At 41.5% G+C, this 14,755-nt stretch overlaps 1 protein-coding gene and 1 long non-coding RNA gene across 3 annotated transcripts; one reads left to right on the forward strand and one right to left on the reverse strand.

The window, feature by feature from the left end:
• Positions 1–222: 222 nt before the first annotated feature.
• On the reverse strand, positions 223–8,992 carry SAR1A (secretion associated Ras related GTPase 1A). Of its 2 annotated transcripts, XM_079703683.1 has the most exons (6): positions 8,934–8,992; positions 8,682–8,801; positions 7,975–8,040; positions 4,836–4,939; positions 1,591–1,722; positions 223–379 (listed from the first exon to the last, which is right to left on the reverse strand). In XM_079703683.1, the coding sequence occupies exons 1-6, from the start codon at positions 8,989–8,991 to the stop codon at positions 263–265; spliced, it is 597 nt and encodes a 198-aa protein (XP_079559809.1). In that variant the 5' UTR covers position 8,992; the 3' UTR covers positions 223–262. The 2 variants fall into 2 exon arrangements, with proteins under 2 accessions (XP_079559809.1, XP_079559810.1); XM_079703684.1 differs by lacking the exon at positions 1,591–1,722.
• A 4,461-nt stretch (positions 8,993–13,453) lies between these two features.
• Positions 13,454–14,277, forward strand: LOC307055619. The gene is made up of 3 exons (XR_013810978.1): positions 13,454–13,606; positions 14,004–14,081; positions 14,179–14,277. It is a non-coding gene; the product is annotated as an uncharacterized lncRNA (long non-coding RNA).
• Positions 14,278–14,755: the final 478 nt, after the last annotated feature.

Here is a 14,755-nt window from a genome sequence, read left to right on the forward strand (position 1 = left end):
ACAGCTCTACCCGGCAAATCCTGCCGCTTCCAAGTCCCGGGGTGCTGACCTGCACCAGCACGTGGGGCAGCGTTACCTCCCAACAGTGTGGAGAAGAGCACATGTCACCACTGGGCGATGAGAGAGCTGACAGAGACTCTTGGCTTCTCAACGCCAGACATGGTCGGAGAGCTTTCCTTGTTCTATTAGAAAAGTTCATGAGGAAGCTGTGAATAGGATCAGTCCAGAGAAGTAAAACTCTTTTATTTTCACTGTCCAAACATCAGTCAATATACTGGGAGAGCCAACGGAAGCCCTCGCCATAGCCTTGCCTCTTGAGCACGCTGCACATGAACACTTCCATGGGGCGGGCATTCAGCTCCTTCAGGGTCACATTTCCCTAGGGGAGGCAAAATCAAGAAAGGTCCATTAGCGTCTCCATGTGGAAAAGCTTGAAAGGGTGACAACAAAAATCACTCTGTCCCTCAAAAGCAAATCTGAGTAGGGATTAATTATAGAAATGTGGTCAAGGCCATTGGGGTTCGTGCTTTCAGGACAGATAAGCAGCCCAGTCCTATTACCAGGTTCTCCCTCTCATTGTGAAGAGCCTTTGCTTTGAACACACCAACATGCATCTGGAAAGCTATGGCAGCAAACCAAGAAAAAGGCCACTGGGACCCACAGAACCAGGAGGCTCTTTCATGGACAAAAGAAGTCCAGGACTTCTTAGAAATAAGGACATTCTCATTAACACAAGCATTCAGAAATATACACTAATGACAGGTTACATTAAGAAAATTAAAAATTCATGTGCGTGTAAGAGGGAAAACTTAATTAATTAAAGGAAGCATTTCTAGAAAGAACTAGATAACCAAGAAGAGGCAAGACTAAGGAGCCATGCAAAAAAGTCAGGAAGTTAAAGATCCCAGAAAAGGACATTTTAAAAAATTAAATATGCCAAAACCCCAAGCTCAGAAGACCAGGATTCCTGTAATTATGGCTGATCTAGATTTTTCTCTCCGAAGCATACTTTTCTGCAACAGGGTTCTGCTTCCTACTGGAAACAGCATAACCTACTGACCTGGAAGACTTGGGTTCTATTCCTGATTTCATCACTGACTTGCTGTGTAGACCTGAGCCAATAACTCTCAAGAGTTTCCTCATCTTCAAAATAGGGGTAACAGTCCTACCTCTTTCAGCAAGGAGCACTGAGGATAATCCAGTGCTCTGATTTCAATGCTTGGAAAGTGACATAAATGATCACTCTTCATAACCTGAAATTTCCAGTGGAAAAAAATTTCTGGCTAAGGAGGCTTTCAAAATTGATTTCTCAGAACTGGATTTGAAAGACAGTCAGAAAATTCTTAAAATGACAAGTTTGCTTTTTCTACCATTTCCTTCATCCTTATATACCCGAGGAAACTCTCATTAGAAAACAGTTAAAAAAAGAACACGCTCCTGGCTTCAGAGAGTCTACAAATCACCTCTAGTTAAACAAATACTAAGCCCAGTTACTTTTGAAAGACAAGTAAAATCTAGATAGCACAACATGAATGTTTCACAAGCTGTGAATTTCCTTTATAATATGTCCCCTGGAGATTTTTCTCTTGCCTTTCCTGTGGTCTGTCCATAAAGCCCAAATATCTCACGGAGTTTTTCTTCACTGATTGCATCTGTTCTGTCAATTTTGTTACCCAAGATAAGGATTGGCACGTTGGATATTGTTTCATCAGTCATTAAAGCCTAAAGACAAGATAAAAAATGAGTTGAGTGAGGAATCTATAAAAGCCCACCAAATAATGAAAACAACTTTGACTTTCACTTGTCTATAAGGTATCAAATGTAAAGTGAAAATCTGACCATATTTATACCTGAGTGATTAACTAAAAGTTAATCTTGACATTATAGCCCCTAAAAATTACCTTGACGTTAGTTAGAAATCCCCTAACAGCTTCAAAACAATTATAATGTAAAGCTGTGTCTATTTGCAAGGCAGCAAAACTGCCCAACCTTAACTCTGAGCTAAATCACTCAGCCACAGGCCATCCTCAGCTCTCCCCTGAGCACTGTCCTAGAAGAACAAAGCTCTGGCTACAGAGCCTCAAAGATGACTACCGGAGTCCCCAGATATCCACTAGATGTCCCATGTGTGCAAAGCACTATCTCTGACACTGAGAGGAAGACAAAAGGAAAGGTAAGGGGCTTCCCTGGTGGCGCAGTGGTTGAGAATCTGCCTGCCAATGCAGGGGACACGGGTTCGAGCCCTGGTCTGGGAAGATGCCACATGCCGCGGAGCAACTGGGTCTGTGAGCCACAACTACTGAGCCTGCGCGTCTGGAGCCTGGGCTCCACAACAAGAGAGGCCGCGATAGTGAGAGGCCCGTGCACCGCGATGAAGAGTGGCCCCCGCTTGCCGCAACTAGAGAAAGCCCTTGCACAGAAACGAAGATCCAACACGGCCATAAATAAATAAATAAAATTTAAAAAAAAAAAGGAAAGGTAAGACATAACCCTGGCTCATGAAATCCTCACTCTATATTCATCTGTCAGCAAGCAAGGCAAGTGGATGATTAAGTGTCTCAATGAATAGGAAGAGAATATAAATACTAAAAGACGTTCAGGAAAATAAAATGGCAATGTGGGCTTGAGGAAAGTCTTAGCAAAGATGTGGAAACTAAACTGGACTCTGAAGGAGGGGCAGGGTGTGGATAGGCAGAATCCAAAGAAGGAAGAATATAAGCAATGGCTTTATGGCAGGAAAAGAATTCAGGAAGCCACATGGAGTATCACCTGGCTGGATTAAAGCATTTATGGTGACAGGTGTTGACAGAGTAAATGGGTTGGGAAGGGATGACGAGCATTATAGTGCCAGTCTGAGAAGTCAGCTACAATAGATCCCAAAGGCCCCAAATCCAGAAATTATTAGATAGAATCTACACTTTTAGTACAATGAATTTGCAAATAGTATCTACCTGGTGGTGCTCAGGTAAGGGATGATGATCTAGCCTAAGCTAGCAGCATGTAATGAATAGTGCAGCAGGCATTCTGAAGAAAGAAGTGAAGAGACTGATATCTAAATGATAAGACAGACAACACAGGAGTTGAAGCTCGCAGAGATTTCAAGCCTGGGAATCTATTTCACTGACAGGAAAAGCTAGGAAAGAAGAGCAGAGTTGAAGAGAAACCTACTTTGAACATCTCAAGTTCCAGGAAATGTTATACAAAATCAGAGTAAGAATGTCATTCATTCATTAAATACTAACAAAGTGCGTATTATGTGCCCGAGGCTTTACTAGGTACAGGGGTTTCACAAAGAAATAAGACAAGGTCCCTACCATCTAAGTTCACAGTCCGATGGGAGAGACCTAAAAGAAAATCAGCAAAGACAACAGACACTGATAAGATGGAGAGTTTAACAGTCTGAGAGGTCAGAGAAGGCTTCCCAGAAGCAGTCATACCTGAACTCTGAAATCTCTTAAAAGGACATTTAGAAATTTACCAGCAAAAGGGGGTAAGGGTCAGGTGAGAAAACCAGGCAGAGACAGTTACTTCTGCATACGCAAGGGAGAACAAGTTGTTATCTATGTTTGGAATGTAGTTCAAGGTAGGCAATAGAGAGAAAAGCTGAAGAAATAAATGAGGAAAGATCATGAAAGATCTTATGTGCTAAGCAAAAGATCTGTGGATTTTATCCCCAAAGTGGTAAGAGATCTATTCAAGAATATTAAGTAGGGCAAAGACAAGTCTGAGTAAGTTCCTTCCAGCATTACAGTATATGGCAGGGTGGTGGTAGAATCTACAGTAATTCACTGCATGTCCACGTAGATGAGGGAAAATGAACAGTTCCATTTTGGGAGAACAGAAATGGTAGGCAGAGTTTCTAATAAGTAGCATTATGTATGAGGCTGGAGCACAAGAGACGTTTAAACAAGAGAAATCCATCTGGGGGTCACTGGCATGTGGGTTGCAGATGAAGGAATGGGAGAAGCCTGGACCAGCCTGGGAAAGCACCAAGATTTAAGGGCTAAGCAGGGGAACAGATACTTGTGAAAGAGTCTGAGAAGTATCAGCCAGAGAGAAAGCACCAAAACCAAGAATGTAAAGGGGAATTTAGAGAGAGAAAGACAGTGCCAAGGGGTCAAGTAAGGGAAGGACTGCCCTGTAGGTGATTCTCCATGAGACTAGAGCTTCAGATTCAACAAACGTACTTAAACCTTAGAGGTTCAAATTGCCAGGAACAAAAATGCAGAGAGAGAGTTGTAAATCAAAGAGAAAGAAGAGGCACAGGGTAACACAGTAGGCATTACTAAGGCAACATTACAGAAATTATCAAGCCAAGAAAATGCAATGTTGAGAAAGGAAAAAACTTGAGGTGAGTCCTAGTTAGTATCAAACACTGCACGTGACTGAAACTGAAGACAGAACAGACTATTAAGGTCTGACAAGTCACTCAGTGCAAGAGTGGGCAGGCACAACCTGAGAACACAGATTCAAAAACACAAAGAACACTAATATCTCCTTTAAGGTTTCACTATGCCAGCACTTCATAAACAGTGAACATATGTGATATGTGAAAGGGAAAGACATTAATTATGCTAGGAAAACAGGCATTAACTGAGGAGTGTCCTGAGCAAACTGCACAAAGAGTCACCCTATGATAGATATAAGCAAAGTTAATTTACTCGTGTTCAAGCCAAGTTTCCTCAGAACATCGAAAAGCAATGTCTTAGATTTTAAAACACTTTCTTCCCGTAACTAGGACTTTTACCAAATGTTAACTGGAATGATTAAGTATTAGCACTACTGAGCTGTATTTCTTAAACAGAGGCCAAGAAAGGAAAAAAATATAAACATACATTAAGCTCAACTTTGGATTCCATGAGTCGAGGATGATCTGCACAGTCCACCAGAAAGACAATCCCATTAATTGCGGGGAGATAATTTTTCCAAACTCGACGGGCTAAAAGACAAAGTTTGCAGCTGCATCAATTTAAAAACATATATACTGAAAATGAATAACCTAATGGTCTATAAAGCAGACAAATCCTGGCCAGGTTTCAATAGCATTAGACTCTGTATAGATTCTCCAAGTCCTAGCCAGTATTAAGTCAGAACAGAGGATATAAAATGATGGTCCATGAACTGAATCTGATTTTTTTAAAATCTGAAAATCAGGGTTTTCTGCCTGACTTTCTGAAAAGTGCAACATCTGGCATATCTATCCACATGCTGGATGGATAATAATCAGCTGGACTGAGTGGTGGCTACCCCTTTAGATGAGGTCTCAGTTCTTCAGTCTGAAAAAGTTACCACCACCTCCTACTTACTCCCAATTTCACTCACTTAAATGACCTACCTCACCCCTGGAGCCATTTTAGTTTGAAACCTCTGAGTTAAAGTATCAGGATGCAAATTACTTTTCAATATAACTTTCGTCCCAAGTAACCAATGTGTTCCTAAGTAACCAATGTGTAAGCGTACTGACACATTGATCCACACAGCCCATAGGGAGACTAGGCTTGACAGGTGGTTGAAGTTCCCAGGCCAATTACCTCAGTTTCCTTATTTAACCCAGTGTGCCCTATAAATTTTATTTTTTTGTTTATGACATGAAGTGATAATGGTCTGGGAAGTAATGCTTTAATTGTATTATAATTTCTAAGCCATTCGTTTCTGGTCCTTTCAATGGGATGATTAAAGAAGCATCTCTAGGTGTCTAAAATCAAACATTTAACAATGGTTACCTCTGAAGAGTGGGACTGGGAAGGGGAGGTCGGGGAATTTCACTTTTACCTCCCATAGTTGGATACTGATTGTATACTGAATTTGTGACATTGAGCCTGGACTACTTGCATAAGTTAAAATTTTTAAGTTATACCAAAAAAAAAAAAAAAAAAAAGGAAACCTCCAAATGTACAGAATTTTAGTAATTTGTGTAAAATGGTGGCTAGGTTATCATGAAAAAGTGTTTCTGTTAAGTAAATTTTCCTCAAACAAAACAAAACTATGTACAGATTTTTCTTGACTAACAATGGGGTTATGTCCCGATAAATAGATCGTAAATTGAAAATCTCATAAGTCGAAAATGCATTTAATACACCTACCAAACAGAGCTTAGCCCAGCCTACCTTAAAAGTGCTCAGAACACTTATATCAGCCTGTGGTTGGGCAAAATCATCTAACACAAAACCTATTTTATCATGTGTTGAATCTCTCATGTAATTTATTGAACATTGTACTGAAAGTGGAAAAGAGAATGGTTGCATTGGTGCAGAATGGTTGTAAGTTTATCAGTTGTTTACCCTCAGGATCACATGGCTGACTGGGAGCTGCCCAGCATGATGAGAGACTATGTATGGTACAATACCATACGTGGCTAGCCTGGGAAAAGATCAAAATTCAAAATCTGAAGTACAGTTTCTACTGAATACGTATCACTTTTGCATCACGATAAAGTCAAAAAATCTTAAGTTGAACCATCATTAAGTTGGGGACCATCTGTACATAAACGCATTTTCTTTCTCTATCAAAACCTGAAAGCTAAATTTATCACACCAAATAATACACAATTCCCAGTGCAGGTGTCTAAAAACACCTACTCCTTCTGCATTCTCCAGATGGTCTCAGTTCAGCTTATAACTGTGTTATCTCTGAATTTAAATTTGTAAGCAGTTACAAATACTTTTGAAAGAAGCAGAAAAGAGACCATACACCCATCCCTACCCAAGTGGAAATAATACAAGCTCATTACAGAAAAAAAGGAAACAAGATAATCTATAATCCTCCATCAATACACAGCCACTGCTAATGTTTCTGTATACTTTCTTCCAATCTTTCCTCTGTATAGGTATTTTATGTGATGGTGCTCATACTACATAAATGATTTTGTAGAATGTAAATAATAAATGAATAAAATAAATGTAATTATATGTTAATGAAATCACTGACTATAAAATTATTTGGATCTCTTCTCAGCCTTCTAGCTAAAATTATATGACTTTACATTTACAATTACCAATATTCTATTTTTTTAAACTATACTTTAAAAAAAACTGTATTAGATTCAACCTAATAACATAATGCTCCAAAAGGAAACATCTCAACTCAATTTAATAACAAATGAGTAAACCTGACAGAATCTCAATAGGTTCTTTCTTCTGCCTTCCCAGAATATTTATTCCCACATCTTCAATGTTTTACTCCTAAGCCTAGAGTCTTGCCAAATGTAAAGTGGGCATTGATCGGATAAAGATGCCCCATTCTGCATATCTCCAAAACACCTGACAAGAACTGGGAACCAAATGGAGAGCAAGAAGGCAGAAGAAAATGTTCCACCAACTGCCCCAAATGGGGAGAGTATACAAAAAATCAATTCAGATCACGGTGGTCACAAATAGTCACTGTATTATTTTTGCAACTTTTGACAAATTTAAAATTACTTACAAATAACTTAATTTCCTACATACTTTAACTCCATTGAATAATGGATACAAGAAAGACATGATTAAATTCAATATGTGATATTGTAATGGATCTTGCATAAAAGGAAAAATGGTATAAAGGAGATTATTAGAACAAATGACAAAAAAAGGGAATATACACTATAGAGTAGACAAATAAAGCTTCCTGGGTCTGATAATTATTATGATTATATAAGGGAATATTCTTGTTATTAGGAAACACGCATTAAAGTATTTAAGGAGTAAAAGAAGATGATGAACTCACAAAAGGGTCAAAAAAATAAATATTAACATGTATTACACAGAGAAGGAGACTAATAAATTTGGGCAAAAGTTATAAAGGAGGGGAGTTCTCTGTATTATTTATACAACTTTTGGCAAATTTGAAATTACTTAAAAATAATAATTGAATAATACAACATCATTAAGTAAGATCTCAAGCAATTTAAAAGGTATATATGACACACTGCTTTAAAAAAGAAGGGGAACAAAATGAACCAGAAGTCAACCACCCTTCCATTGAATCATCTCTTACCTTGCTCATGCCCACCAAGATCAAAAGTTGTAAAAGTCATTCCAGCAATTGTCAGCTCTTCTGATGCTGAAAAATAAAGGAAGGAAATAAACTTCTCCATCCAACAAGGCCCAACTACCAGTATTCTAATCCAATACAAATGCAAAACCTAATGAAGCTTTCACTATGTAAAGAAAAGGAGGGCTTCCCTGGTGGCGCAGTGGTTGAGAGTCCACCTGCCAATGCAGGGGACACGGGTTCGTGCCCCGGTTTGGGAAGATCCCACATGCCGCAGAGCAGCTGGGCCCGTGAGCCATGGCCGCTGGGCCTGCGTGTCCGGAGCCTGTGCTCCGCAACGGGAGAGGCCACAACAGTGAGAGGCCCGTGTACCGCAAAAAGAAAGAAAAAAAAAAGGATACAAGGGTGAAAACACCCTTAAATAATTCTAAAAAGCCAAGTCTCTTTTCCTCCAAGGTGTTTGCTGCTCCTTAGAAGTAGATATGGGAGATGTATCCCATTGCAGGACTAGTGAGAACAGATAGTGGCAAAGTTCCAGAGGTTTAAATTTATGGGTATTTGACCTGAGTGTGTCCTATAGAGTTTTTTTTCAAGTAAGCTGTCTTTTGGGGCTTCAGTTAATAACAGAACTGTATCAACTTGGGATTCATCCTAGAGCCCTGACACTGACCCTCAAATATCAAAAGGTCACTGGGTATTTTCAAACCTACTCGGATGCAATGTTGGAACATGTTGGCCCAATCTGTCATCTTTGAGCATGTGTAGAAGAGTGGTTTTGCCTGCATTGTCCAAACCCAAGAATACAAGTTTTCCAGATTTCTTGTAGAGTCCTAAAAAGAAAAAAAAAAAGTTAACATAATTTGCTGTCTACACACCAAAGCCTACTTGTATCAACATTTAAATGGTTACAGGAAATACACATAGTTTGAAACCTATGATATATTTCAAGGAAATGGCTTTACCTAGGAACTGGAGCACACTGCTGAAGCCATTGTAGAGCCACTCAAAGATGAAAGACATTATTAATGCTTACTACCTGTATAAAATAGGAAAGCAGCAAACATTAGCTTTCTGAATGCTAGTATATTTCTGGAGAAGTTAACTCTCATTCGCTGGCCCTGATGCATGTTTACAGTCCCATGTTTTGGGGCATAAGAAAACAAAGGATTGTGCACTCTGGAGGGAAGTCTCTGGGGTCCTCAGATCTGCACAAACTTCTGGTTTTCTAAGTTTTCAATCTATGATACTCAGAAGACTAGGAGTTAAAGATACTTTCCTCTTTTGCTGTGTGATTCACTCCTCCAGGCAGCTGCTCATTCGCATTCCCTAGATACACCACTGCTGTCTACCAGTTAGCAAAACTTCTAGGAAATCCGCCCCATCAATAATCTGGAACAAAATGTCACACTGATGCACTAAGTAGAAAATAAGAATAAAGGCATATTAACCTGAATGAAAAGCATATTAACCCATCCTTGCAAACAACTCTAAAAAACAAGGTCACCAAAATCCTACTGGCTGGCACAATTTGCATTGCTCCATTTACCAATGTTATCTCTTCTTAATATTTGTTTAACCCCTCTTATAATATGTATCTCAACTTAAAAAAAGATGATATCACTATAATGGAGAACCATGAAGAGATAAGAGAATCTGATCATAATGTGAATAGTCAAGACCTACCTAACCCATTTTACAAATATGGACTTTCTTAAAAAAAGAATACTCATTCAGGGCATAGAAGTAGGTTCCTAGCCAAGTACATACCTCAATACTGATATTAACACCACTTTTTCTACTGTTTCCCATAAGCCTAGACAAAACAGAAGATGACCCGAAGCTCCTAAAAGGTCTACATACACTGGGGAATAAGCAAGAGGACCTCTGAATGTTAAGAGGGTAGGATCTAGAGCCAATGGTGGGTGTTAAGGTTTCTCAGAGTCAGCATGTCCTCATCACACTGAACTTCTGCCTCAGTATCTCAGATTTGGTGCAGAAAAAAGAATGATCCCCCATTTTCACTCCTCTCCATCAGCAAGAACACCTGAACACAAGGTGGCCAACTGCTATCAAACAAATTTGCTGAAGTTTTGTTTTTTAAAAAAAGTAATCAGGGCTTCCCTGGTGGCGCAGTGGTTGAGAGTCCGCCTGCCGATGCAGGGGACACGGGTTCATGCCCCGGTCCGGGAAGATCCCACATGCCGCGGAGCGGCTGGGCCCGTGAGCCACGGCCGCTGAGCCTGCGCGTTCGGAGCCTGTGCTCCGCGACGGGAGAGGCCACAGCAGTGAGAGGCCCGCGTAACACACACACACACACAAAAAAAACGTAAACAGAAGTTTACTGTATAAGGGTTAGCCACAAAAACCCACATATATTCTTCATTCAAAGAATGCTAGGGGCTTCCCTGGTGGCGCAGTGGTTGAGAATCTGCCTGCTAATGCAGGGGACACGGGTTCGAGCCCTAGGTCTGGGAGGATCCCACATGCCGCAGAGCAGCTGAGCCCGTGAGCCACAAGTACTGAGCCTGCGCGTCTGGAGCCTGTGCTCCGCAAAAAGAGAGGCCGCGATAGTGAGAGGCCTGCACACCGCGATGAAGAGTGGCCCCCGCTTGCCACAACTAGAGAAAGCCCTCGCACAGAAACGAAGACCCAACACAGCAAAAATAAATAAATAAATCAATAAACTCCTACCCCCAACATCAAAAAAAAAAAAAAAAAAAAAAGAATGCTAGATGAAGAAGAAATTGAAAAATGGAGACAGTATGTGTTAATTTTCTTTTTCATCCAATTACTGCGTTTTTTTAAAAATCAGGCCTGTGGCCTGACAGGTAAACTTTAGGGACTGCTGTAGTGCTTATATTCTATGGCTCTTACCATAGAAGGGCCAAATGAAGCTTGGGAATTTGGGTGGGGTGGAGACTGAAGGAAAAAGCTTTTATAGAAAGATCCTAGGACTTTCCCAGTGGTCCAGTGGTTAAGACTCCATACTTCCACTGCAGGGGCACGGGTTCAATCCCTGTTCAGGGAAATTCTGCATGCCGTGCAGTGTGGCCAAAAAAAAAAAAGGATACTAAATAGGGTTTTTTTCCCCTCTTCAGTAACATCAAAATATATTTTGGCAGAAAAACCAAATTTAGTATGTTAAATAATAGTTTTGTCCGGAAACTTTGTCTCTACTTTAAGAAGTCCAATGACTTAAATATACTTACAAAGTTCCTGCGCTTAAGTTTCCACTGTAGGTTAAGTAAAAGAACAATGTGTCTCTCCTCTGCAATCCCACCAAACCAGTCATCCTTCCCTATTTTCTCCGTCTACCACTTGGAGAAGCAGGGCTCACCTTTAGAGAGCACCTCTCATTAAGGTCACTCCCAATGATTACGGCTTTAAAACCCAACACTTATATATTCATTTATACTACACTGGTTTGCAGTCATTACTTTCTAGACAGTTTGTAAAGTTTTACTACATCATTTTAGAAGTATTCCCAACTAGATAAATTCTCCCAAGGTGACAAGGGGAAAAGCCCATTTTAGGGAATTTTTCATGGTTAACTGAACTACTTTGACTTTCCAATTTATTTTCCCTTGACATCCCTGCTTTAAAAGTCCCATAATTCTTCCCTCCAAAATGATCTACGGAAAATACTTGAAGAAACTCTTCAGGTGATGTTAAAAAATAATAAAACCCCTTACTGGACCCAAAGAGTTGCATTGTATTGTTACCCAAAGTTAAGGAAATGCGTCTGATGGCTCCTCCATCCTTGAGATCTTAGGCTTTGTACCCCCTCGTGAGTAGTTTTTCAGTTTATACAGTGCCTGCACATATATCTCATTTCAGCCTCACACCAACCCTATGAGGTAGGAATTCTTAGCCTCATTTAACAAGACGAGGACGCTGATGGTCCTAGATTAGCTAGCTTAACCAAGACTACTCAGCTGAAAAAGTAACAATGCCAGGACTTAAACCCTCCTCTTTTAATGCCAAAGCCAAAGCTCTTCCTGTTAATATCACATAAAATTCCGACGCAAATCACAAAACTGCTTTAAAAAAACATAAAGCTTCCTTAAACCACCAACTACACAGATGATAACCTGCTGTTTTCTTCCTTACAACTCATCACAACTTCTGAACTATATATTAATAACTAGCATTTTATTCCTTTTCTATCCCTGATCCACTTTACCACCTTATGGCACCTTATGGCAAATTAGACTACAATCTAAGTGCTCTAACTACCAACAAAAGCACTGCCAACGTACCTAAAACTAACATTTGAAAATTTCAGGACTGACTGATTCAAATAAATAAAAAGGAGGAGCACTAGACTGACAATTAACCAATAAAAAATCTACGCATCACTTCTTATACATATTCATTACTTCTTATTCATGCTCAGAGCAACTTGAAGACACCGTTTCAGACAGATCTGGGGGTAGCAAGCCGCTGGTTTTTAGCTAAGAAACTCTGCTTGGCTGCAGGGTAAACGTCAAAGGTCAGCCCCATTGCAAAACTCTGTAAAGCCCCCTGTCAAAACCTAAGCAGATGCATCGCGGTAAAGGAGAAAAGACGAGAACAAGGGAGAATACTAAGATTTTTTTCCATGCACTGAAGAGAGAGGGGAAAAAGGGGGAAGTGGAAGAAGAAAACACGGGGTTCGACCCAGGACAGCAGCAGATGATAACACACAGCTGAAGTGGGGGTGGGGAGAGCCCTGGACTAGGAGCAAGGAGATCTGGTTCTAACGCTCACACTTGCTATCTGCGGGGCCTTGGGCAATTCACTGTGCCTCAACGAGCCTTAGTCCCCGAATCTGTTTAAAAAAAAAAAAAAAAAAAAAAAAAAGGATAATCATCAAGGACTTCAATCCACCTCACCGAGGGCTGAAGCTCATCCGAGACAGGGGATGTGAAGCCGATTCGTAAACCGGAGCGCACGGTACCGACAGGAAAACTGTTATCCTGCCCAGCAGCTGCAAGACCCCCGAGCGGAATGCTGATGGACCCGATACCTGAGAGGCCGGCAGGGGACCGAGCAGACCCGGCCAAGCCGGCCCGTCCCCGCCCAGAACGAGTCCCGCGGCCCCACAGAACCGCCTGCGTGTCACTTCCCCCCCACAATCCCGCCTGCGCCGGCCTCCGCCCCGACCCTCTCCGCCGGCCACCCCAGCCCCTCCGGCCCCGGCTCCCTCCTTCGCCGCGGCCCCCGACTCACGGCCTAAGGGGTTCCTCCGGCGGCGGCAGGCGGCTTAGACCCTCCCTCAGAGCGTAGAGCCCAGAAGCACCCAGGACCGCCACCTACTCGCCGGATATACGTAACACCCCCTCCCCCGGGACTTCCGGGCGCGTGCTCGCCCCCGCCCCTTCGCAGCGTCACGGCGCTCTGACACCCGGTGCCACCCTACCAGCGACTGGGACCGCGGAGGGGCGGGCCTCAGGCGAGACGAAGGCTCTCGGGGGCGGGCCCGATTTGGCCCCGCCTCCTCCCGTAGGGAGTGCGGGACCCGCGAGACGTGGCAGCGCCAAGGCCCGGAGGGTGGGGGCGTCATCCTGGAGTCTCGCGGGGGACCTAGACGGCTTCAAATCCGACCGAGTGCGTTCCTAGACGCTGGGGGAAAATCAGAAGTGGCGACCGGCAGGTAGGTAGGTTCTCGGAAGGAAGAGTTGACCTCAGAGCCCTCGACCTAAGATGGATCCCAGCGAGCTTCTGCGTTAAATCGCAGTTCCTTGGGATAGCCTGTTTTCTAGAAGAACAGCTAATATTCATTGAGTACTTATGTTCCAGTGCACTGAGTACTTTGCAGGCCTCATTTCATTTGACCCTTTCATTACGGCCCTGTGAAGCAGATACTATTGTTATCCCCATTTTACAAATGAGAACCGAAGTTCAGAATACTGTGGTAACCAAGCCCGAGTTCATATCCTAGGAAGTGGCAACTCACTTCCAAACCAAATCATTGGTTCCTTCACCTGCATTTTCCCATTTAATTCTGAGGACAGCCCTATGAGATTGGTATTATTACTCCGATTTTACAGATAAGAAAGCTGAGTCAAATGGAAAGATGAATGATGCTTTTGGATGGGAAGACTCTATCATAAAGATCTCAATTTTCTGTAAGTAAAATTACAAATTTAACATGATTCCTATAAAAGAACTAATAGGATTAATTATTATGTGTGTGTTTTTATTACAATTTGTTTCCTCTGACAGGTTACGAGACAAACACCCCGTTTACTTGAGTTTTAAAAGGGTATTTCCTTTGCCCCACTTGAATGACCAATAAAGACATAAGTCCAGTTGACAAAGTGAAAGGGGAGTGTTATGTGTGTGTTTTTTAAACTACCCTGTTTGTTCCTAAAATTCAAATGGAAAAATAAACAAGAATAGTCAGAAAACAGGCTCTGAAGAAGAAGAACAATGAGAGGGTTCTAGCACTATCAGATATGAAAACATAGATCCTCAGTAATTAAAACAGTTTGGTACCAGTGCACAAAAAGGCACACAAACCAATGGAATGAAGTACAGATATAAACTCAAATACATGCAGAAATAAAATTAAAGTGGCACCTGGGTAGGGGGAGGGATAAACTGGGAGATTGGGATTGACATATACACACTACTATATATAAAATAGATAACTAATATGGACCTACTGTATAGCACAGGGAACTCTACTCAATACTCTGTAATGACCTATATGGGAATAGAATCTAAAAAAGAGAGGATACGTGTATATATATAACGGATTCACTTTGCTGTACAGCAGAAACTAACACAGCATTGTAAA

The sequence above is a fragment of the Hyperoodon ampullatus genome (genome assembly GCF_949752795.1).
Source record: "Hyperoodon ampullatus genome assembly, chromosome: 1".
Classification (NCBI taxonomy): Eukaryota; Metazoa; Chordata; class Mammalia; order Artiodactyla; family Ziphiidae; genus Hyperoodon; species Hyperoodon ampullatus.